Below are 23,586 nucleotides of genomic sequence, written 5' to 3' on the forward strand. Positions count from 1 at the left end.
GCCGAGTAGATCGATCCGGTCGTTTGACTAACGAGATACGATCGACCTCGGCAACTTGTACCGAGGAGAAACATTACTTCGTTTTTGCTTGAAAACTGCCTCACATCTCAATCTTTATGGACGCTTTGACGAAGGGCTTAGCGCGAAACCTCATACGCATTACGGTCAAACGTACTTATGAATCTTGCAAGTGTGAAAAGAAGAAACATCAAATGTGAGAGAAAACAGATATAAATATTGCGAAAATTCTCAGAAAGATATCATTTTTAATATAAAACTTACGAGCATCTTTTGAGAGAATCTGTTTTAATAATCTTTTTTAATATTTAATTAGAGATTAAAAAGTACGATGTTTTAAAAAAATTGTAATACAAAAAGCAATTTCATATAATTATACATTTACTGTATAAATACTTTTTTAAATAATGAGTGTCGAATATATATATATTTTTTTTAAATATTTAAATAGAAAAAATAAATGAAAATTTTCCGTATGAAAATCGAAACTATTTTCAAGTAGGATATCTTGCAACTTTTCATGTTACATAATTATTATATTCTTAACAAACTGCTACTGAATTTCAATTTCCGTGGAAAATACATATTTGTTAACATTTCTAAATTTATTTCTTTTGAGTGAATATAAAATTCAATCTCGCTAAAAGAGCACAACATAATATACGCTTACTTATCTTCGAAAAGAGATAGAAATTTTAGAAAATATATTTCTGTTGATTGTGAATAAAAGTAAAACCTATATATTTTTGATCAAGGCAAAATTTATAATCAATAATAATTGCATATTAATATGGTTATTTTGCCAAAATTGTAACGACATAACATTAACAGGAAAGGAAAATATTAATTTATATTAAATAACAATATTTTATATTTATATATATTTATGTATAAAATAATCGAATTTATATATATATATATATATATATATATATATATATATATATAAAATTACTTTATATTAAATATATTTAAATCAATCAATATCGGAATATTAATATGTCGGTCACATTATTAATTTTTATTATACTGGTGTTAATTTATTTGCACCGAATGCATGTAGTTATAATACGATGATTTGAATAAATGATGATGGCATACTTCCAGCGTGATTAATCATGAAATGCATACAAACTGAAATATCATAAAATGAGTAAACAGAATTATTGAGCAATAATTATGTGCAACAAGCCCCCAAACGCATTCATCGTAATGACACAGTTCTTTTGACACAGTTTTCGCGGAACAAGGAATAAAAGGAAATTAAAAAGCGCGTTTAATCTGATATTCCAGGCACGTTATAAACTAAGTGCGTTTTAACATAATCAAACTTTTGATTATGGCGTTCTGGAAAGGAAGTTGCACGAGACTTACGCAACTAATCTTGGTTCGACGAGGAAACCATTCCGACGAACTTTTTACGGTAAAAACGCTCTTTCCTTTTCCGCAGCACGTATCTACGAGTGGCTCGACGAGAAATGCTGTAGCTCAATTTTCTTAAAATGTTCGGCTAACAAGCGAAATGACTCTAGTTACATATTTTCCTTTTCATCCATTTATTCTTGTGGAAGATTTAGTTTTCCTGGTCTTTTTAAATTTTCATGTTACAAAAAATCTTATGTATCATGTAGGTCTATATAAATCTCATATAAGTCTATAATAATAATATAATTTCTTTTTTTAAATATATTATAAATATCAGTATGATATACATAATATTTTAAAATTTATTTATATTTTTATTTCAAAATTGAAATAATTAAAGAAGCTTATAAAAACAAGATAATAATATTTAATAATTATATAATTATAATAAATGAGTGAAAAATAAATAAATCCCTCGAAAATCGTACTTAAAAATTTGTCACTATCAAATTAAGGGACTTGAAGGATTCTACGTCTCTGCTACATAATAGCTTCTCGAGTTCGTGTACGCGAGCGGTTTTGTTTAAATCTCACTGTCGGCCGTCCTCGCCGCCGCCGACGACGACGACGACGACGACGGAAGGAAATAAAGGCGAGCATCGCCAAACGCGATATCGGCGGAACAGCGGTTGTATCGCGCGTGACTCCGCATGTTTAAGTGGCATTATCGTCGTATATATACGTTCGTACGTGTTCCAACAGATTGCGAGTGTCGACTTGCGGATAGGAGAGCGTGTTTGCGAGCACAGTAACGGACGCGCGAAAGAAGATGGAAGACTTGCGCGCACGTTATATTCCTCCCTCCTTGCCAACTTGCCACATTCGACGTGAAAAAACAATCTTCTTCTTTCTCTTACGTGCTCGGGCAAAGTCATAGTTATTTCAAAGATCGAGTAGAGAAAGAAAATTTAACATCTCGCTGATTCTTTCGCAAAAGCAATTTTAACGTGGAGTCGCTTAATAATAAGTTACTAAAAATAAAAGCTTGACATACATTACATTTTTCATAATTATTTCGGAATTGCACATGATAAATCGTTGACACAGAATTGGCAATTTTTTATTAGTCATAAATACATTTGACTTTTTACTTATTAAATTACTCAGTTTTTGCAGAAAATTTTATTTTTATCTAGCAGAGAGTTTCTAAGATTTTACAAGTTTGGGCAAATTTGCAGAGATGTTAATAACTGAGAAATTTGATTAATGTTACTTTATGATCCTGATAAGTAAAACAGAGGATATTGCACAAACACACATATTATATCTAAGAAGTCTGTAAAGCAAACTCGAAACTTAGTATAGGAGTCATGTTAAGAGAACACAAATAAATATTAGTTTGATATTCTTGATATTAGAAATATGAACGAAAGGGATTTTAAAGTTAACAATTTCGCATTTTAAATTTTATCACCAATTTAATTATATTACACACATTTTAATTATATTACCAATATCAAGAATAAGAGAAGCAATGGGTTATTTTTGGAGAATCGAAAAAAAAGGATATGCAAGATTTATTTATACACAACATAGACAGTTTTTATCTTGAAATATTTACTCTTCTCGTAACGTTAAAAAGTCTGATATCCGTCTTGAAGGAGTCGCAACATAAAAGACAAATTAAGACTCCAATGTAAGATTTAAAGGTAAATTGCTACGATTCACATTATTTGCATCAAAGAAACGTGCTTCTCTGTGAAGAGTTATTCTTTTAATAAAAAACGCATTGTGCAAACGCTGATCATAGAATATGCTATATTATTTTATTTCAGTTGCCTCTTTTTTTATCTTGCGCTACTTTTCTCACGGAATACATTTTTCCTTAAATATTTAATAATATCTTTTTATGCACATATTACTCAGCGAAGAATTTGTAATATTGGCGATTTTAACGTAATTTTTCACTTACAAATATCATAAGAATATTCAAGTTGAGCAGCTTCAGTACAATCGCGAAATTACAATCAATATGTATATGTTTAGATTTATCAATTTCTTTGCAATTTATAATAATTTACAAATAATTGTTCAAATAACGGAATGTAATCTTTATTTGACATACATTATTTAAAATGATAAACAAAGAAATTATCATTTTATATTTATAAAAGAGAAAAAGAAAAATCAAAAACATCGTTTCGGTCTCGCTACACACACATACACACACACACACACATACACATACATACAGCGGGATTTGCCTTAATATACAATTAGACTTATAAAGTTTACTGAAAAATAGATGGTAAAAAGCCAAGGTGGCTCTGGCACACTTTCCTTATCGCATTCGTGAGATCATCCGCGGAATATGATTTAATCCTGGAAATAGTGCAAGAGTATCTTATACACGGTTTCGTCGTGAGAAAATCTCGCTAGTTACGACGTTCACCACTTTTAGAGTTGATGTACATATACATGTATTCTGCATTATAATCTCGAAATACATTAAGAAAGCTACGATATACACCGCATTCTGTATATTCCTGATCTATACGACCTCTCGTGTCTACGCCTTGAAAATACACGTTGCAACGTACTACAGGTGGAGACTATTAAACGTCGTCGCCAGTTTGCGAACCTTAGAAGTAGCTCCGATAGCTGCAAGCGACGCTGAAATATCTGTCGGATTATTCCGCCGTTCTATGACATCCAAATCCGATTACCGACATCAGAGAGAATGTCATTAACTTGACCTGCTATTAACTAATTTCGCGCACCTGATTATCGTGTGCAGCGACGACGCACAATCCGCCGATTATCCCTCGGCTCGCGCACCGATCTCATCTTAATCATATGTACACACTATTTAGATTCGAGCTGACGATACTTGTCATGCATTACGCCGTGTCACGCGCGCGTTTTGTTAAACAAGCGGTCGTTTTTCCGCGTTTTATTACTCGTTAATCAGCAAACTGAATACTTTATGTCGCGCACCACGTTTATATGTGTGTGTGTGTATATATATATATTTGCGTGTACGAAGATATTTACGTTGCACCGAGTATAGTAGTTTTACCTTCGACATGCTCTACGAGAGTAGGAGTACGGCAAAAGTTGAAGCGCGCAAACTCTCGGTTAATGTCGAATGTCGTGAAAATCGTTTAAAATATAAGTTAAAAGTCGTGTTCTCCCGGAACTTGCGCCGCATCTCGTAATAGAGTTTGCGCAAATACCATTACGCATCCGGAAATTCTGAGAGCAGCTTAACCTGTCGATATTTTCCAGGATCGCGTAACTACAGTTCAATCCTTAATCCTGCCGAAGGTGACAAAGATTATGCCTGCGGCGAGCTCGGACGAGCTCTCTATGCGCCGATCTAATGCATACGTAAGAAGCTTCATCAGATGTATGCAACCTCGGTTACATTCCTAGGCTCCTCTCCCCGTTCGAGTATGCGACAGCTTCTTCTTTAAATAAATTTTCTCGCTCGGTCGAACAGACACCTCAGAGTTGCGTTACAAATTACTTCTCGCGTTACATATTTATGAAGAATATGTCATCGCATTTATCATGGAATCTACTATCTGACTGTAACTCGCGCGTATGCGTTTGTGCATCACGCGCTAACTACGGTGTTGTTTACTCTTCATCCCCTCCTTCCCTCCTTTCCCCCTTTTTCCTTCGCGAAGCTCTTGTTGCTTACAGCCACATGATAATGTTATCATATTCTTTTGATACCAAAACTTATTACATTTACTTTGAAATATTTTATTTTCTCATATTATTTCTCTCTTGATCCTATATTTTTTTGTGGGGGAAATGTGGAATAATAATACCAATACATTTTATAATAAAAATATGAATAATAGTATTTATAATAAAAAGTATAACACATTGTAACATATCTAAAAAATTAGTGTACCTCTCTCGTTATAACAATATATTATACATAAGATGGTCGACAGATTAAAAATAATTTTTATAAAAAGGAAAAGTAACAATAAATATTGCGAAAAATATTTAGAGAAGATTCGCGTGTGTATGTGAGAGGCAAAAAAGCTTTCATTGAAGGAAACATAACAGGCAGAAATCTATTAGTCTCACAGTGAAATAGGAATATATCGATCGGCGGTTAGCGTTAATTTTATGCAAGAATGAGGACTACGTCATAGTTAGCCTCCCGGGAGCTTCGTGGATCTAATGCATACATAAGAAGCGTCGCCAAACGGGCGCAAGTACGGTGTGCCCTCTACAAACGCTCCATTTATCGATTCCATGCCAACGGAAAGCTTTCCATTAGCGGCGTACCAAGGCGTTCCTATACGTGCTGCACACGTTGCGACGATGTGCATTTACCACGTTTGTACCGGCAGCTCTGCCTATTGTAGCCGGCCAATCGCTATCGCGTACAAACGTGTATCTGGGCACTTACTTACCTCGCTGCCTACGTACAACGATGTGTGTCTATTGTGTATTGTATATATACCATATACGAGGCCTCCATATATAATGCAGCTCACGCATATGTGCATTAAATCTGCGCGTTTTCCCTTTTAGATCGACGCAACGCATGCGCGCGCGCGAGCACTTTTGCAAACCGACGAAAAATCTTGAATGAATTTTGTTGACCGCCTCGATTTACGTCACTCCCGTCATTGTTCTCGTATCAACGAGAATCTATTCCTGATCGAGTGGACGTATCGTATCGCGAGATAACAATAAAGTTACGGAATAAAAATTAAATGACAAGGGGACAGGCAACGCCGGCGGCGATGACAGCGAATCTCCCGCCGATTTTTACGAAATATTTTCTCGAGACATTTTCTCCACCGGATACCGCGAAAATTAATTAAAAACACACTGCGAGTATTATGCGTCAGAATCGTATAAATTTGTTAGCTATATTCATGCCCGCGAGGAACATAGAATTTACATGAATATTTATTTTACGGAAATTAAATGGATTAATATATGTCACTGCGGCGAGATGTGTCAAATTAGATCTATCAATGTGAATTAGAACTATTATAAAATAACAGCGCTGTTATATTATCTTTTCATCTTTTTTCAAGAACTTTAAATACTCTCAGATCTCACAAAGTTTGAATACGTACGATTTATCAATGAATAATGTAGCCAAACGATATTTGTTTCAATGAAATATTCGATTCAGTGGGCTGTACACATGTGACGTATAAATTTATTAAACTAAAGAAAGTACCGTGGAAAAATATCGCGCAGCTCAAAATCGCTGCAAAGTAAAACGGATCGCGAGAATGCGATGCGAAAAATACGTTTTCACTTCTCTCGCTAAATAATAGGTGCAATGGACTTTATTGCCCTAGACGTTATGCGATGCAATAAAGTGGGATACGCACTTTTTCTTCTGTCGCCCCTCACGTTGCTACATATAATATGCCCTGCATATAAAGTGGTTGACACAGCGGAGGGCATAAAATGCATTGAAAATTTCAGAAATTTTGCCAAAACCGCATGTTTCTCACACAGATCTCTTCCTTGCACACAAATCGCAATCATATTTCTTGTTATTTTTATTTATTATATAATATTTAACACGTCGATATAGTGTGTACATGTATATATTTGAAAAGTATTTTGATAAATATGTTTTTTTTCTCTGTACTTTCTAAAACGGAGATCATTTATCATATCTTGTAATCGTTATATAAGTTCATACACTTTTTTATAGAAGATAGACATTTACGCGCTTAGAAAATTGAATAAATTTTTTTAAAAATTATTTTTATATTGAAAGAAGATATTAAGAGAGAACCCTTCATGATATATGATTCTATAAATAAAAGATTATATATTGATTTATTATTATTAATTTTATATTGATAAAATTCATCATTAAAATGTAAATACCTACACAAGTATTCTTCCTGCTTGGTTATCTAGATTCTATTTGGAATTTTAAAATTTCTGAAAAAATTTTTGTACACGCGCGCGAAATTTTAAAAGTGAAAAGTCGATTATGCCAAATTAAAATTTTATAGCGACATTATATGTACTGATAGTATGTTTATATTTATTAGATTAAAAGTTTCATATTTAAAAAAAAAAAAAAAATTTTTTTCTTTGAAACTTATCGTTGAAATAAAGCCTAGAGAATTCATTAAGAGCAATATATTAATTAATTCAATTTATTATAAATTGACAATTTCCCAATTGTGAACAGATCCTATCACATTAGTTTTTCATGTGTTTCTCTATATTTTATAAAGTTTATAAACATTATTTACTTGAGAAAAGAGACAAGAAATCAAAATTATTTTTGAAGAACTAAAATAATCAGTCGTTTCTTATTATTTTTGAAGAAATCATGTAACGTCACAATTCGGATAGAGTAGAAAGAAATGTATTTTTGTATTTTTTTTTTTTTTTAAACACAAACCTCTGATATATTGATTCTTCAAATTTTTTATTTTGTTGAAATATTCCCAGAATAGCGTGATAATATTTATGCACGACTATTAGCAAATATATATTATCTCATATAATGTATTTACGCGTTAGATTTCACACGACAGAATGACTGAAAGGAGTGTGCAATGAGTAACATGAGATATGATGTATACGAAGAGGATGGTCTGCGCGCACAAAGAAAGAGTGCGCAAGCGAAAGGAAGCAAGGAGCGAGAAAAGGTAAAAAAAAAAAAAAAAAGAAAATAGAGCAAGATAAGAAGAATCTCTGCGAAAACGAGAATTATAAAGAGGCGACCGTGTAGAAGGTGGTAGACGGAAGGAAGTGTGAAAAGTGTGCCGACTTTTATTACTTCGTCCTTCGTGTACACGCGCACGAGCACGCTCGTGTATTTTTTCGCATATATCTTTTTCGCTAACACCGGGTATACGAATGAGCCGCTCTGCACACCTACACCCACCCATCTCTTTATATCGTCGAAAATATAAGGTGCACGTTCTATCAAGGCGCTGTCGCGACCATCGCCCCGGCAGAGCAAACACACCCCGCCTTTTTTCCGTCCTTCTCACGAATAAATAATTCGCCCGTATATACGCGTCGCGTCAAATTAACTGTTTATTATCCCCTAGGAGACGGCGATAAATTTTCTGAAGCGGCAGTTAGAGCTTTTCGAGGAATATTCGTGTGCTATTCTCGCAATGAATCTAAGTATATTTACGGAAGGACAACGTATTTATCACGTCTTTTCGTCGCGTTTTGTTCATTGAATATTTCATGATATTTATATATTTTAAACTCTCAACGATTCACTTTTGTATATTTTTTTACGTGCCTAACGAATATATTTTTATAATTAATTTTCTATTTTTTTGGAGAGGAAAAACAGACGGAAAAATGATGTTAGATAATAAATAAAAAATGTATATTTGTAGTGTGTTGAGTGATAGTTGAGTGTGTATTAATATGTATAAGTTATCATAAAAAATTATTTTTGATTATTGAATTAAATACAATATCGTAGCAAAAAAATAATTTTTCAATTTTTGTGAATCTTTTCAAGAAAGACGATACGTTCTCCAAAGATAAAACGCATCTTCTTTTCTGTCACGTGTTACATATGTGCGAAATGATGGTGCGATTTTTGCAATCTTTTCAGCAGCGAATGGTCGATTTTATCCAATGCAGTCGCACATTGCGCTTTAAAATTCACGCGTCAACGGTCGATATCGCGATGACATAGATATCTCGTCCAATAAGAGGAGGCTGCATACAAGAGATTCTACTACCCACCCGCGCGATCCATTTCCGTGACGCATCTATGGTATACAATTTCCAGCCTTATAACCAGATATCCGTTTCTCGATTATTCCGGTTGAAGGATACTTCGCGAATTGTATTTGACTGTATTCATCGACATCTTAATGAGATAACATGCTATTAACGAAGCAAATTAAACATGACGTCCAAAATTAATATCACGAGAGTTTCGTAATCAAATTTCCGCATAAATTGACATATATTTCGAGATGTTTGCAGCTATTAATATCTTACAACATATAATATTAAAACAATCGCAATGAAAGACATGAAGATATAAAATATTTACTTGAAATTTATAACATTGATTATATATTGATATTATCTTTAATGCACTTTGAAATAAAAAGTTGTTAATTAATTTAAATAAATTTTATATATATTAAATGTAATTTTTTTATAAATTTACAAGAAAATTGTATTGATATCACAAAGTGTATACATACAAGGCGGACTATGAAACGATCTTTTTTTTGTTTTAACTCTTTATTTATGTATCATTTTGATGAAATATGCAATTTACAGTTCAACGTATTCATATTGCATTAGCGCTCATTTTCGAATGTTACCGCATTAAAGACTATTCGGTATAACATCGTGTAGAAATTCTCCTTTGCATTACGTTGCTATGCATTCAACCTAATTTCGTTCTATTAATTAGCACTCTAGATCTAACCACGATTTTCACTCGAAAGCCAGGAAGCCGCGCGTGAACGCTTCGTGGCTCACAATTAACAGGGACTTCTCTGACGGTCGTTCTCGGAAAGAGAAACACGCTGCTTTTGAAATTGCTCTCGATAGCGATCGGTTTTTAAAGCTTTACCGATACACGTGAAAGAATACTTGTAATTCAATCTTTTGAAATCTGCTCCGCGTCCGAATGGCAGGAGTAAAAGCGACAATTTTTTCCGACCGCGACACCTGCTGCTGCGCTTCGCTGCTGCAAGGATTTGTATGATCGCTTTAATAAACACCTTCCATATCCGTCAAGCCGATTGTTCCGCTTATCAGCGTCCATCGCGCTTATTCTCGGTACATATGATCTGATAAATAAAAAAACTTGCGGATATGCAAAATACTTAATATAGATCCATATAACTGGCTTGGATAGGATGAATCTATTTACTCAATGTTCTTTTATTTTTGCTTTTTCGAAAATAATATAGCGATATAAATCGAATAAAAAGCTATTTTCTTGAATATAGAAATTAAAAATCTTACTTTTTATGATTTACTTATTATTTTTGTGTAAGTTTATCTTGATTTATTGACATATCTGTTCATAATATATCTGTTGTATTGATATATAAACCGCAAAGTTTTTTAAAGATATAATAGAATCTTTTATTTATGTAAACTCTTCAATTCTTTAAGGAGCCTTGTATCTTTATACATACTTCATAAATCTTTTATAACCATTTATTACCAATTTCATTCCGCGCTTAATTCCTCTATTATACAATCTGGCCTATCATTTAAATAATTGCAATAGATAAGATCTTGCCCTGTAATATAGAACGCGTACAATTTGCATGTCGAGAAGTCAGGCACCTTTATAAACTCCCCGCATTGTAATTCGCAACGTAATGCCTTGAAGCAGCAGATGCACTTGATGTAAGTGGAATTCAACAGTGCGTATCACGCGGAGTACTCATTCCACGAATCATCATTCCATTTATCGGTGTTCGACTTGCGGAAGTTACGTCTGGAATTTGTACGTGGAAGTAGAGAATGCGCTCCGTTAAAGTTAGTTAAGGACGGCGTATATGACTTGTACTCGTCGCTAGTATCGATATATGCGCGCGGAAATATTCTTCTATATAAATATGCGATAATACAAAAGTAAAGCAAATGAGCAATAAAGTAAATGAAACGGCATATCTACTTGCTCTATTTTTCTTTGATGTAACAGAGAGCTTTATATCCAAGTCTTACAAAGAGGGCAATATTAACACATTCTAAACGTTGTGCGCTATTGATAATGCATTTGCATTTTATATTAAATTTCGTATACTACTATTTCGTGTACAATATAAATTAAAAATAATTAAAATAAAATTTAAAATCTTTATTTTTATCGTTATGGCTATATTTTTAACGGATGTCTTTGCTACAGATTAAGCTCTTTTTTTTATCATAAATATATATCGTAATTATATTATAAATAACATAATCAAATTTATATTTATTAAAAAATTTTTTTATTAAAAAGCTAGCAAATACAAGAGTATGGAATTAAAAGAAAAAATTTTTTTTCTATTACGGCATATTAAAATAAATTCACAGAGATTAGGGAAATTTCGTCAAAAGTTTCCATTGAAACTGCAACGAATTATCAAAGCACTCGAGCCGGAAATTGCGTTTTTATGCGCGTTATCGACTGGATTATTACATAGCAGGCATACCGTATGTAGTGGCATGGCTCTCGTCTCTTTGGAGCGCTGGTATGGCGATTATGCCCATGCATATACGTGTAACATACCAAAAGGTATGGTATTCGGGTCATTTATGGAAATTTGATAGAAAATAAGTGCAAGTATCTTATCAGCTATTCATATTACTTTCGTGTTGCGAAATTATGTAGAGCTCGTGTCGCAAGAAATTCCAAGCTATCAACCCCGATTTTCTAAGAAGAAAGCATTGTATATCAAGGTCAATATTAAAAATTTTAATAAAGCGCTTTCATTGATGATAATTATTGATTTTCAAAATATGCGATAGAAAAAAATTGGAAACTAATTATATTAAGAGAATTCATGAACGTATACACACACACACACACACACATATATATATATATATATATATATATATATATATATATATATATTTAAATACTGATTTTTTTTTATGTCAATTGATATAAAGAAATAAAAAAAAACCCAGTATTATATATTTGAGTTTATGGCAAATTGAAAAAAATATTCATTTGTGATAGAATTTTATAATTTAATATACATAGAGCATACATATGTCGAGGAGGAATTACAGCTCGATCGGTTAATAAATTTTGTCTGAAATTTCGGTTTATAATGATGAATGTGTCGTGTATAATAATGCCGCATTTTCATACAAACAAACGTTGAAGCCGAAACTTACGCGTCGCAAAATTCGTGAATCATCGCGATAATTGGTTGTACCGATTATTCATCCGGTCTCGTCCTGGGTTTCATTATATTATACTACGAGCGTAATAGTGCGCACTAAGCGCACGCGCAGGAACGATGCTATTTTAACGAAATTACCAAATTTGATCGGCCGTATACACGTATTTATCCGCAAGTCGGTTACACAAATGCTAAAGCACGCGGATTATCGAATATAGCGTTCGATTAAGTTCGGTCATTCTCCCGCATGGCCGTAATCAATGTTCGTCGCATTTCCGGATACGGATTATACGGAATGTAGCGAGCGATTGCATTTCTACTAAAAACCATTCTTCCGTTGGAAGAGAAATTAGACTTCCGGACGAAAACGCCGATATTTATCGAATATTTATCGCCGATTGTCAGATCAAACAGTCGAACCAGCATCGAAACGTGATAACGTCAACATAGTTTCAAGATTAGTTTAACCTTTGATCATCATGTTAATTTGATTGGCGTAACATTGCGCCTCTATCGCGTAAATATAGACACAGCTGTGCATCCCTAAATACTCAGTTTATTATCTTTATCCTTGGAAATCGCCGCAAAATTAGAGAAATATTATTTACGTAAAATAGTGTATACTGCACTCACCTATCACACTCATATAAAATTATTTAATAGTCGCCTATAAAAAGTAAATTTCAAAAACGTCATACATTTATACGAATCTTTTTATTTTATTCGTTTGTGCAACTAATAAGAGCATACTTTAAAATAATATATAATAATATATTAATCAAAAACATCGTCTAACAAATTTTACATGATACAAATAAAAATTTTGTTATTATAAATGTATTTATTCACATTTGTAATTAAACCTGATCGATTCACGAAATGTTTCCATGTTAAATAATGAGTTTAATTAGAAGTAAAACGCTTCCTCCACAAGCACAGAGAATGTTGTTCGGGCGATACTTTGTTCGCCAAACCATGCATTCTCGATGAGTCGTACTTTCCCGTTCGAGGGTTAACGAGTAAGGATATTCAGGATGCTCAGAGAGGTTGCCTCGCTCACGAATTCCGCCCTCGCATCCGCAACGATGTAAGCGTCGTTTTTTTTTTTTTTTTGTCTCATCGAAGGCCAAAGGGGGGGGAGGATTCTATTGCATGGAATTAATTAAATAAATGGTAGGCGTCGGCGTTCATTGGAACGGCGGAAGAGCGCAATCGACGCGACCAGGAAGGAAGGAAAGTATAGAGAAGCATGGGAGACCCTTCGAACTTTTCCTCGTTCTTACACTGTCATCTAGTCTCACTCCAATCTCCCATTCGTAGTTCACCGAGTTCATTAGCTTTTAATAATATTAACCGACATATTTAACGCGGTATTATAAATATTACAGGGTACTGAAATGTCAAATTAAATTCCAGATATAATTCGACTATATTAGGCGTTAAATTAGTCGTTTAATTTTGATAGTCATATTAATTTAAGAAACTATATATAATAATTCTTGGATAAATCTCGATAAATTTTCAATTTTTTATTCAGTGTTGCAAGAAAATATTTCTTTGGCTTTAGCGTGTTCGAAACTTCTTTACTGCAATAATTAGGAATTATGGCAAGGATGAACAAGAACTAAAAAATTCATGGAAATGAATACGAAGGGTTTTACCTAACTTTTAATGTGCTCCATGTCGACATACCGTCCATATTTCTCGGACAAAAATTAAATTCTGTGGCATAAATTTAAAAGTACTGAATTTTCAGATAGTTGGCACAGGGACGGTAATACGTTAAATATATTATAGTATGTATCCGCGCGTTTTATTTGTCCCACGATAATATTAATTTTTCCTAAAATACTTCTTTTAACTTTGGCTTCAGATTGCCTTGATTTCGGATTCTAACACTAGAATTTAATGTCACGGTTTAATCAACACTCTTGAAGAAATCATCGATTATTTGCAATCGCCTCGACGAACAAAATGTCAAAGCGCTACGCGTTATTGGTCTTTAATTTCGCGATTATTCATTCAACTACGATCTGAACCAGAGGCACTCTCTTTAGTTTCCAACTTTCCTTCAGTTTTCCCTATCTGTGCGTTCTTCGCCTGTTCCCTTTTTCCGTATTTCTTCTTCGTGCCGCTCATTATCGTAATAGAGAATAATTTCTTAGAGCTCGGTTGTGACGGCTTACAAGACCGATTCGTCCACGAGATTGAGGTCGTCTCGAATCGAATACAAAAGATAGAGAAAGAACAGAGAGTGGTAGCAAAGGGAGAGGTATACCGCGGAAATTGAGGAATAACGATCCCCGGGGATATAAGGGACGGGAAAAGTATTTCGTTACCTTCTCGGGTTTCTCACAATTTCTTCGTATTTTTAGATCGACATCTATTAGTCGCATTTTGTTGGTGTAAAAACTCCTTTTGTTCGTTCGCACGTCAATAATGCGATTTTAATTAATTGTCTTGTGTGCCTTGTACATTATAGATAGATACTATTTTTTTTTTTTTTATTATTATTATTATAACGAACTTTTTTGAGAACAAGAAAAAAGGCAAGTAAAGATATATAACTCAATATTATTTGTTAGTTAGTAAATTAAAATTAATTTTTCGAAATATCAAGAAAATTCATTTCTCGTATTGCACGTAAGTGTAATGAATTTTTTTTTTTTTGCAAAAAAGATTTTTTACACAAGTTACAATTTTTGTTTATTTTTAAGATTAATTTAAAACAAAACCGAAATCATATTCATTTTATTATTTTATTTGAACGATCTTAATATTCTGCAAGGATTACTTCGTAAAATAAATATTTCGATTTCTTCCACAACCAGTATTTTTTCTCTTTTTGAAATAATTTACGAATCATAGCTATTTGCCGAGAATAATTAGTTTCACGTACCACTATAGCGTTATCACTATAGCTGAAGAAACAACCTTTCGCTCGCGTTCAGGAAACTTTCCACACCGCGTTATTGAATCCCTTGATGAATCCGATTAAGAGACTTTTCCAAGCTTAACTTTGAACCGCAAGGTAGTCAAAGAGGCATTTCGATCTGCCTACAACAAGCTTTGTCCTCTTTCTCTCTCTGTCTCGTTTTCTCTCTCTTTTTCTTTCCATTTTACCACTTTGATGACTTTCTCGCTTTCACATTGGAGCCCTACCATTTCTATGCAACATGCCCTTTATAAAATTAGTATAATTAGCTACAATTCTAACTGGAATTAAAGTTAGGGATAAGAGTATTTCTGTTCTCCCTATCTCATCCCTCGGGCGTCGCGCAACACTTCGTCTTTTCTCTCTTAAAGCTGAGATGTAATAAAATGTAAAGTCAGATATAATAATGAAGGAAGAATAATTTTTTTAAGCTGCAATTTTCAAAAAGTGATATATCAATACAAATTTAGATGTCACAAATGTTTATTTCGGGGTCTCATTTTACAAAGTTTAATTAGAATTGATAATAGAAAAATGTCAATAAATTCTGTTAAATTGTTTACTTTTCCTATTTTAATTTAACAGTGTGACAAATAGAGGCATATCAAATTTAATACAATTTTTTTTCTGATGAAAATAAAAGTAAAAAGAAAAACAATTGTGTGTGATATAAGAGATTTTGAGACTTTCAAGTTTTGTTGCAGATACATATTTACACATATTACTTAAGAAGAATGAAGTTAACAATTTTTGTTTTAATCGTTTTTATTATCTTTTTATGCATTGATATCATATCGCCTGCATCTTATTTTCTTGTTTCTAATTTATCTTATTTCGATATTTCATTTTGTCATTATCTTTACTGCACAAATACGCGAAGATAGTAGAAGGAAACAAGTCAAGTCGTAAGTTACTTGCATACTTTTCTCGTTACGTTTTGTTGAAAGCACATAACTTGCTATTTGACTTGCTTCCCTATTGGCTTCACGTAAAGTCGTCGCGTTTCGCCGCGAGTACGCGAAGCCAGTAGAAAGGCGAATCAAGTAACAAACTACTTGTTCAGCTTCTCTGTTGCTTTTGAACTTTGTCCGAAGCCAACGTGAATCGCGATAGATTTGCCGTCTTCCGCACTGTGTGAGAATCCCCAATTACGCCGGAGTGGCTTATGCTCTATCGAAAGATCCTGCATCCGCGTGGATTAGTGCGCGTTATTATCGCTAGACGTTTGTCTCTAACATACGACAAGTAAATGTCTGTCACGGGACTTGCTGGTGCGACGCGAGATAATCTCGGAATTCTTTTCATTTCCACCACCGGGTCGAGAGAAGGTAGCAACGAAATAATGACGCCATTCCCTGACTCGGAGCTCGTTTTTCTCTTAACGAGAAACGCGCCTTCGTTACCCGCTTGGGATGAAATGCCAACAAACGAATCTTGCTTTCCATTTCGGTAATCTTTTAGTTCTCTCGCAAAGAGAATCTTTATCGTCTGAGTATTCTTTGTAATTTGATGCGACTGCTCAAACGGTGATTCACACAAAGCCATAATTCTTTAAAATTTCTTCGTAAAATTGTATGATTGTTCTTCGTGGGCCATGCCCAATCGTCATTTTTATGGAATTAAAAATATATTTAAAAATGTACTTATTTTATACCTATTTTATAAATTATAATTTTTATTTCACAATTATTATTTTATGAAAAAATAGATAACGGAAAAAAATATGTATATACAGTTACTACCGTTTTTATGCACATATAATCATACATAATGTTCTTAAAACATATCGTTCTAATTGTTTTATAGTAAATTTTCGATTATTTAAAATAATATGAAAAAGAAAATTTAAGAATATCAAATCAAATGTAAAGCATAACAATAACGATTAGTATTCGTTGAGTTAGAAGCAGAAAGGCAAGGCAATTGTGGCTCGTTCTCTTGTTTTTGCTAGAAGAGTTTACTTGCCAAAGCAGCTCTTGGAAACTGATTAAAAGCCCTTTGAAAAGTTTTTTGATTAAAAAGTCCTCAAATACGGGACACGAGTTATTGAATATGAAAGTTTTCATGCAAAAATGAAGAATTTTTAGTTTCTTGAGATTTTAGATTCATATTTTGATGTCTACCATAAACATTTAAATGATTTAGCATTCAGAACGCATTTTTTTTAATTTTGACTTTTTCTATTAATTCATTACTTTCTAATAATTATAAAATATTTTTTATCGATTCAGCATAATACAATTTTTGCTTACAGTTATTTTTCTTTACTTATTCATATTAAATGCTCAAATTTGATTTGTATTTATTGGATTCTATTTAAAATAAAAGAATTATTAAATATTATTTTGTTAAAAATTATAAACTAAACAGGTTAATACGATTATTAAAGTTATTTTTCTTGAACGTAAACTTTGTTTTGTTTTATAACATATAAATATTGCTTAAATATAGTCTTAAGAAGAAAGAGAAAGGGGGAGGGAGGGAGAGAGAGAGAGAAAGAAAACGAGAATAACTATTCAAATTCTGAAACTGTAGTAAGTGAAAGGTTTTAAACTACTTTGGTGGAACAAAAGCGTATAATTGATGCAAACTCCTCCCAAGCGGAGAAGTTTGTTGCAAGGGTAAAAGCGGATGGCCGAATCTGTCTGATCCGCAGAACTGTTGAAAATGGAACAAACGGCGCGTGTGCCAAGTTTCCTTTTATACGTCGAAATAAAATTAAAGAGCAACATCCGTGATATTCGAGAAACAACATTAACTCAGTCATTGACGCGAATGCACGCGGTCTAGTGACTGAATCTTTGGGCGTGATTTTAGGAAATCTGTCTAGGCAACGGTGAAACGCGTCGCTTGCGGAAACTCTGCGTCGCTTGTCTGACTCTCGGTTTAAGAGAGGAAAGGATCAAAGAGATCTCTCCTAACGAGAATTTGCTGCTTCCATTAGCGCAACAGCCAATCAAGAGAGGCTTGGGAGTAAACATTTACCGGATAAAAACGGAATACCATTAGAGTGCCGAGTGCTTCACAGTGCGCAGCGATTCGAAAACACTTTGCGATTTAACGGGTCGCCATCTTTGGACATTTAATTGGACACAATAATTCAAAAAAAAAAAAAAAAAAATTTATCTTTACAAACGAAAATAGTGCACCAGTGACTCTAGTAGCCGCATCCTAGGAGAAGAAGTTTCGATCCGCGAGAACTTTCGAAACGGGACGAGGTTCAAACTAAGTACATAAAGCACGAGCTCGATAAATAAGTAGCACGGCCAGAATTCTCTAACTCGGACAATAAATTCCGCACTGTTGCAAATACCTCTCTCGCGCTTCACGCTTGCTCGGAGTTCACTTTCGACTTGTCTCTTAATTAATTAAAAGTTATAGTAGGTATTTCGCGACTATTCACAATTCATACCATAGCGCCTCTCCTACAAAGAATTATTATTAGAAATGTTTCAACGCTTGTTGACATATTCTGAAATAATTGCACGTCGAATTGAAAATTATCCGATTCAAAGATTTCAATTTTATTCTAGCATAGTATGTTCGTTGCAATAATCACTGCGCGCAACCTGAATCTATATTTGTAAAATTCAGCTTGATATATAAATAAAAACAATAAAGAATAATTAAAATCATTTAAGTTTACAGCGATATCTCGTATGTTGTTCTTGGATTAAGATTGAATGCCAAGGATATCTCTTGGCGATACATGACCGTCAATGTCGGATCACGACAATTCAACATGCGCCAGCAAGATTAAATGCGACGAAGCAGTGGTCTCGCGTGTCTGCTCGCAACAAGAATCAGACGCAAATCGCGAATTATCGTTGACGCTCGTATCCACGCGTCAACAAACGGGCGTTAGTTACGTCCGTTCGCTAATATTGACGTAGCATTAATACTGCAAACCGTGATCTATTATTCCATTAAACAAGATTTTACTCGAGGGAACGTTTAGGAACGAGCACAATAATTTCTGGCTTATTCGATCACGAGGCATTCTTGCCTCGGCAAAAGCCTCGCGAACTTCTCCGTCCTGTGAATACCTATCGGCGCTACTGACTGGCTCTCGGGGAAACTTTTTCCAACGCCAGAGTTTAAATTAAAAGCGAGCTCTAGCACGAATGAAATTATTTGCCGCGCGACAGGAATTTTTCGAGCGCGCGAACGCCAAGACAATTCTAGACGTGAGCATATTAATGATTCAGGTCTTACGTAAAGGGAGAGATCTCGGCGACGAAGATGTCAGCAGATGGACTTGGTTTAACCAGCTTAGATTCTCGAAGCATCGAAAGTTTCGGCGCGCATCGCTTACAGGAATAGCAACGATAGCACGATTCAAGCTTCGTGTTCGTTGGGGAATTTAATTGCGTAGAATAAAAATTTATTCGTTTATCGTGTCGAGCGAAGGCGATCGGTAAATTGGCTAGCAGGATATTTTAAACTTTTATTCGCGGAGAGCGTAAAGCAAATTTCCGCGCGCCAAATGAAACTCGTCCGGCATTTGCATTGCACGCAATGCGATTACTCGGATAAATAGCTTATTCATTACAATTAAAGCTTTAAATGAGAACGCGTATCAAGTAAAACAACATTCCAATATACGTCAAGTTCTTTCAGCAAAAAAAAGTTGCAAAATCTAAAAAAGCTACAAGAGAATTCGTTAAATTAACATTATTTTATTATGATATAAAACATTTTGTCATATTTGACTCAATTAAAAATATTTTAATAACATTATAGTGATATTCAAATTCATATTCAAATAAAGTATTTATAATATAAAATCTACAATGTGTATATGTGTGACATATATTTATTTTAATATTTTACAATGAGTAAAGATACATTTTTGCATAATTAATGGATTTTTAATGATTGTAGTTTTTAAATTTATTAATATTTATGTTAGTGATAAAAAATATAAATTTGTAAAAATTAATTTATATATGCACATTGTTGCTATTATTATTTAAATACTCAATTATTAGATTAACGAATTTTACATATTCTTGCTCTCTGAAATGTATGCTAAAATAATTTATATGTCTATTATATGTCTATATAATACGAATAACTCTGAAATGTCTAAATATTTTTTTATAAAAGTATTACAATGGAATATCACACACACACTTATTGTAATATGAATTGTCAAATAACGTAATCAAGTGAAATATAGCATGAAATAAATATCTGTATCTGCAATGATACAGTCAGCAGTTCTATCATTATATACTGTTTTTTTTTTGTTCTGCACCTACGAGGCAAATAAAAAAAGTTTTTCAATTAACGTTATCAGTAATATTTGTTTATTTAATCTGGAGGATTTAATATAAATAATAATTGCTACCGAAGCAACGTGCAACGTTGATTGTTCTCAAATCGAAATTTGGGGAAGTTTATATATTTTAAGTTGTTCATAAAACTAGCGTAAATATATTCAATATTTTTAAAATTAACATGACAAAATTGTATGTGAGGAAATATTAGATAAACTCTGATTATTTTATAAATTGAAAATATGTGAAAAAAAACCAAAAATATCATTTTGAAAGACTATTATATTATCTACATTTCTATGTGAAATTTAAATTATTATATATATTTAAATTATTATATATATATATATATATATATATATTTTACATATTTTCAATATATTGTATCATATAAATATTATGAAAGATGTAAATATTTTCTATCCATTCTTAAATATTACAAATATTACAAACAACTTATATATTTAATTTCGCGTTAATTATATCTTGTTTAGATTACATGCAGCAGAGAAAAACATATGAGCGACTGTTAAATAATACAAATAATACTTGCGAAATGTAATGCATTAATTGTTGAAGGAACAGTGACTTACGCAATCTCGACTCGCTAACATCGTCGAATAACACATCCATTAATCTCACCTTCTCGAACTTTGGTAATGATTCATTTGAGAGTGGAAAGTTCTGTGAAAAAGAGTATAATTTTCTAAGATATTTTATCACACACATCCATATTATACGAGTTTGAAAAAGAATTTTACAACGATGACATTGCGTTTTATTGCTTCGCTATTGCTAATACTTAGTGACTATGTCTGTGAAATGTTATGACATTATATAAAATCTTTTTGAAATATTATTAAAAAGTCGAATATTGTGAAACTACAGGAAAGATTTCGTTATCTTATGCCTCTGAACATTATTATAACATTAATAACTCACATCACAGCTCTTTAATTTTCAATCACAATTGAAAAGCATCGATCATGTTTGAAAGTTTCAACATTGAAATGAACAATATTATTTGTGAACCTTTCCAATGTTTACATTGAGTTTACGAGGACAGTAACACGCGTGAAATTTATTGATCCTGAATAAATTGAAATCATTGCGTAATGTCGTTGTGAAAAGTTTCGTCGCGAGAAGTGCTGACGACATACTTTGACGTTACGAACAACGCGAAATTAGCGGCGGCGCGTCAGCGATTTCTCCGTTCCATAGTTTTCCAACGGTGATACGTTTCGCATTTTCGCCATTTTCCATGACGTGAATTTATCGCTCGTGTAACGTTGAGCTTTTCGCTGGTCCGGCACCCTACGTCGCACCAAAATTGTTTTGCGCTTCGAAAAACGTACGGTATCGCGTTTATCTGCGCTCATGCATCGCACCAAACAACGCTGCTGCATCGTTTGTGCTGGAACAAATACCACGTGATGCACGTATGCATTTCGTTCACAACGCGACTTTCAATGAATTAAATAAAATATACATATGTCCCGCTTAGGCGCGAATGTCGAAATTTGTTTGCATCTCGGATTTCCAGCTTTAGTTTAATCTTTAATTTACATCCCTTGGATTATTGATAAAATTCTTTTGTTTATAATAAATTTTAATATGATTTATTATTCGATATCTATTGATATTATTTTTTACAAATTTTAATACTTTATTTAGCAATTTTTTAGTATTAATTGACTTTAGTATTAAAAGACTCTTTAAATTGATGCTTATAAATAATTTATTCACGTTTTTTTCATATTATACATTTTAGGTTTTCTTGATAAATACTCTATTTAATAATAGTATATTCAAAAATTAACACTTTATATATTTAAATACAATAAATAAAAAAAGCTTGACATTGATATTTTATCACATCTCCGCGATTAAAATTGGAAAAATAATATGATGAAAGAACCGTTTGCGTCATAAAATATAAATGTCATGATAAAAATTTGTTAAATTCAATGAAGATGCCAATGTCTCGCAAGCTTACAGGCAAAATTTAACTTTAGATTAGATCGCGCATACATTTTCATATGCACGTCTATAGAAGGATGAAATCTTGTTTTCTCCATCGTGTTCTTCTTCTCGCGATGCTCGTGTTGCCGGCCGAGTTTTATATGATAAACGAAGTTTTTCGCGCGCGAATGAAGTTCTACTACTGGATACATCGTAAACGCATTGACATGTAGTAAAAGCGAGCAAGTATAGTGCGTCGTAAGTCGGATGCTGCGACATAAACCGAATGTTTCTTTTCCAGGAGGACTTGGAACCTCGCGAAGATGCGGGACCGGCTCTCGTGGTACATGGTCTTCCTGATCCTGCCGACAATCCTCTTGGCCAGGTCGCTCGATAAGGGTGAGTAAAGAATAACAACCTCTCTGTTCTTATTGGAATAGGAATGTATTTGTTACTTTGTAGCATGTTTTTTTTTTATGTTAAATTTATGCAAATAAGAATAATTAGATTATCCCAATTTTGTGACCTTTATTCATATATTTATATTTTTTGCAAAAAAGAGCAAAAGTCATCATTGCCATTTATGCAATTTAATACATTAAATATTTTTCATTGTTTGAAATATGTACAAAGATAATAATCACGTAGAGTATTTTTTATATGATTAAAATGCCAATAAAATTTGAAAAAAAAAACGTTAAACAAATAATTCTTTTCTACCGAGTAGAATAAAATTGCAAGTTAAGTTTTATCGTTATCGTAGTCAGCGTTAATTTCTGTCATCATGCAAAAAAAGATGAAAAATATTAAATAATAATGAACGCATACATTAAATAAGATTATTTTGGAAGATATATTTCGTCTCATTAATGGCATAATAATGCATGGAAATGGAGTTTGATAAATTCGTAGACGTGTTGTATCATTAAAAAGTAAGATAGGATTCCCCTTTCTGTGTATTGAACTATAAGGCATTATAGCCGCAGTTCACAAAGTGAGTCTTTCAAATATTGTGTAATTATTAAAATGCCGCTTGTATATCAAATAAAGTATAAATATAAAGCTTTCATTTTCAATTGGCATAGAAGTCTGCGAAGTATGCTTTCTTGGCATAATTATGAGAGAGACTTTAATAATAATACCTTATAGA

The 23,586-nt window shown here is 33.0% G+C and overlaps 1 protein-coding gene across 4 annotated transcripts in view; it reads left to right on the forward strand.

The window, feature by feature from the left end:
• The window catches only part of LOC126858017 (hemicentin-1), a 231,825-nt gene that overhangs the window by 92,198 nt on the left and 116,041 nt on the right, over positions 1 to 23,586 (forward strand). For all 4 annotated transcript variants that reach the window (XM_050608025.1, XM_050608023.1, XM_050608024.1 and 1 more), the window contains exon 2: positions 22,738 to 22,835. In XM_050608025.1, coding sequence (XP_050463982.1) covers positions 22,760 to 22,835 — 76 coding nt within the window. In that variant the 5' untranslated portion in view covers positions 22,738 to 22,759. The remainder of the gene's footprint in view (positions 1 to 22,737; positions 22,836 to 23,586) is intronic.

This window comes from Cataglyphis hispanica, chromosome 23 (genome assembly GCF_021464435.1).
Source record: "Cataglyphis hispanica isolate Lineage 1 chromosome 23, ULB_Chis1_1.0, whole genome shotgun sequence".
In the NCBI taxonomy this organism is placed as follows: domain Eukaryota; kingdom Metazoa; phylum Arthropoda; class Insecta; order Hymenoptera; family Formicidae; genus Cataglyphis; species Cataglyphis hispanica.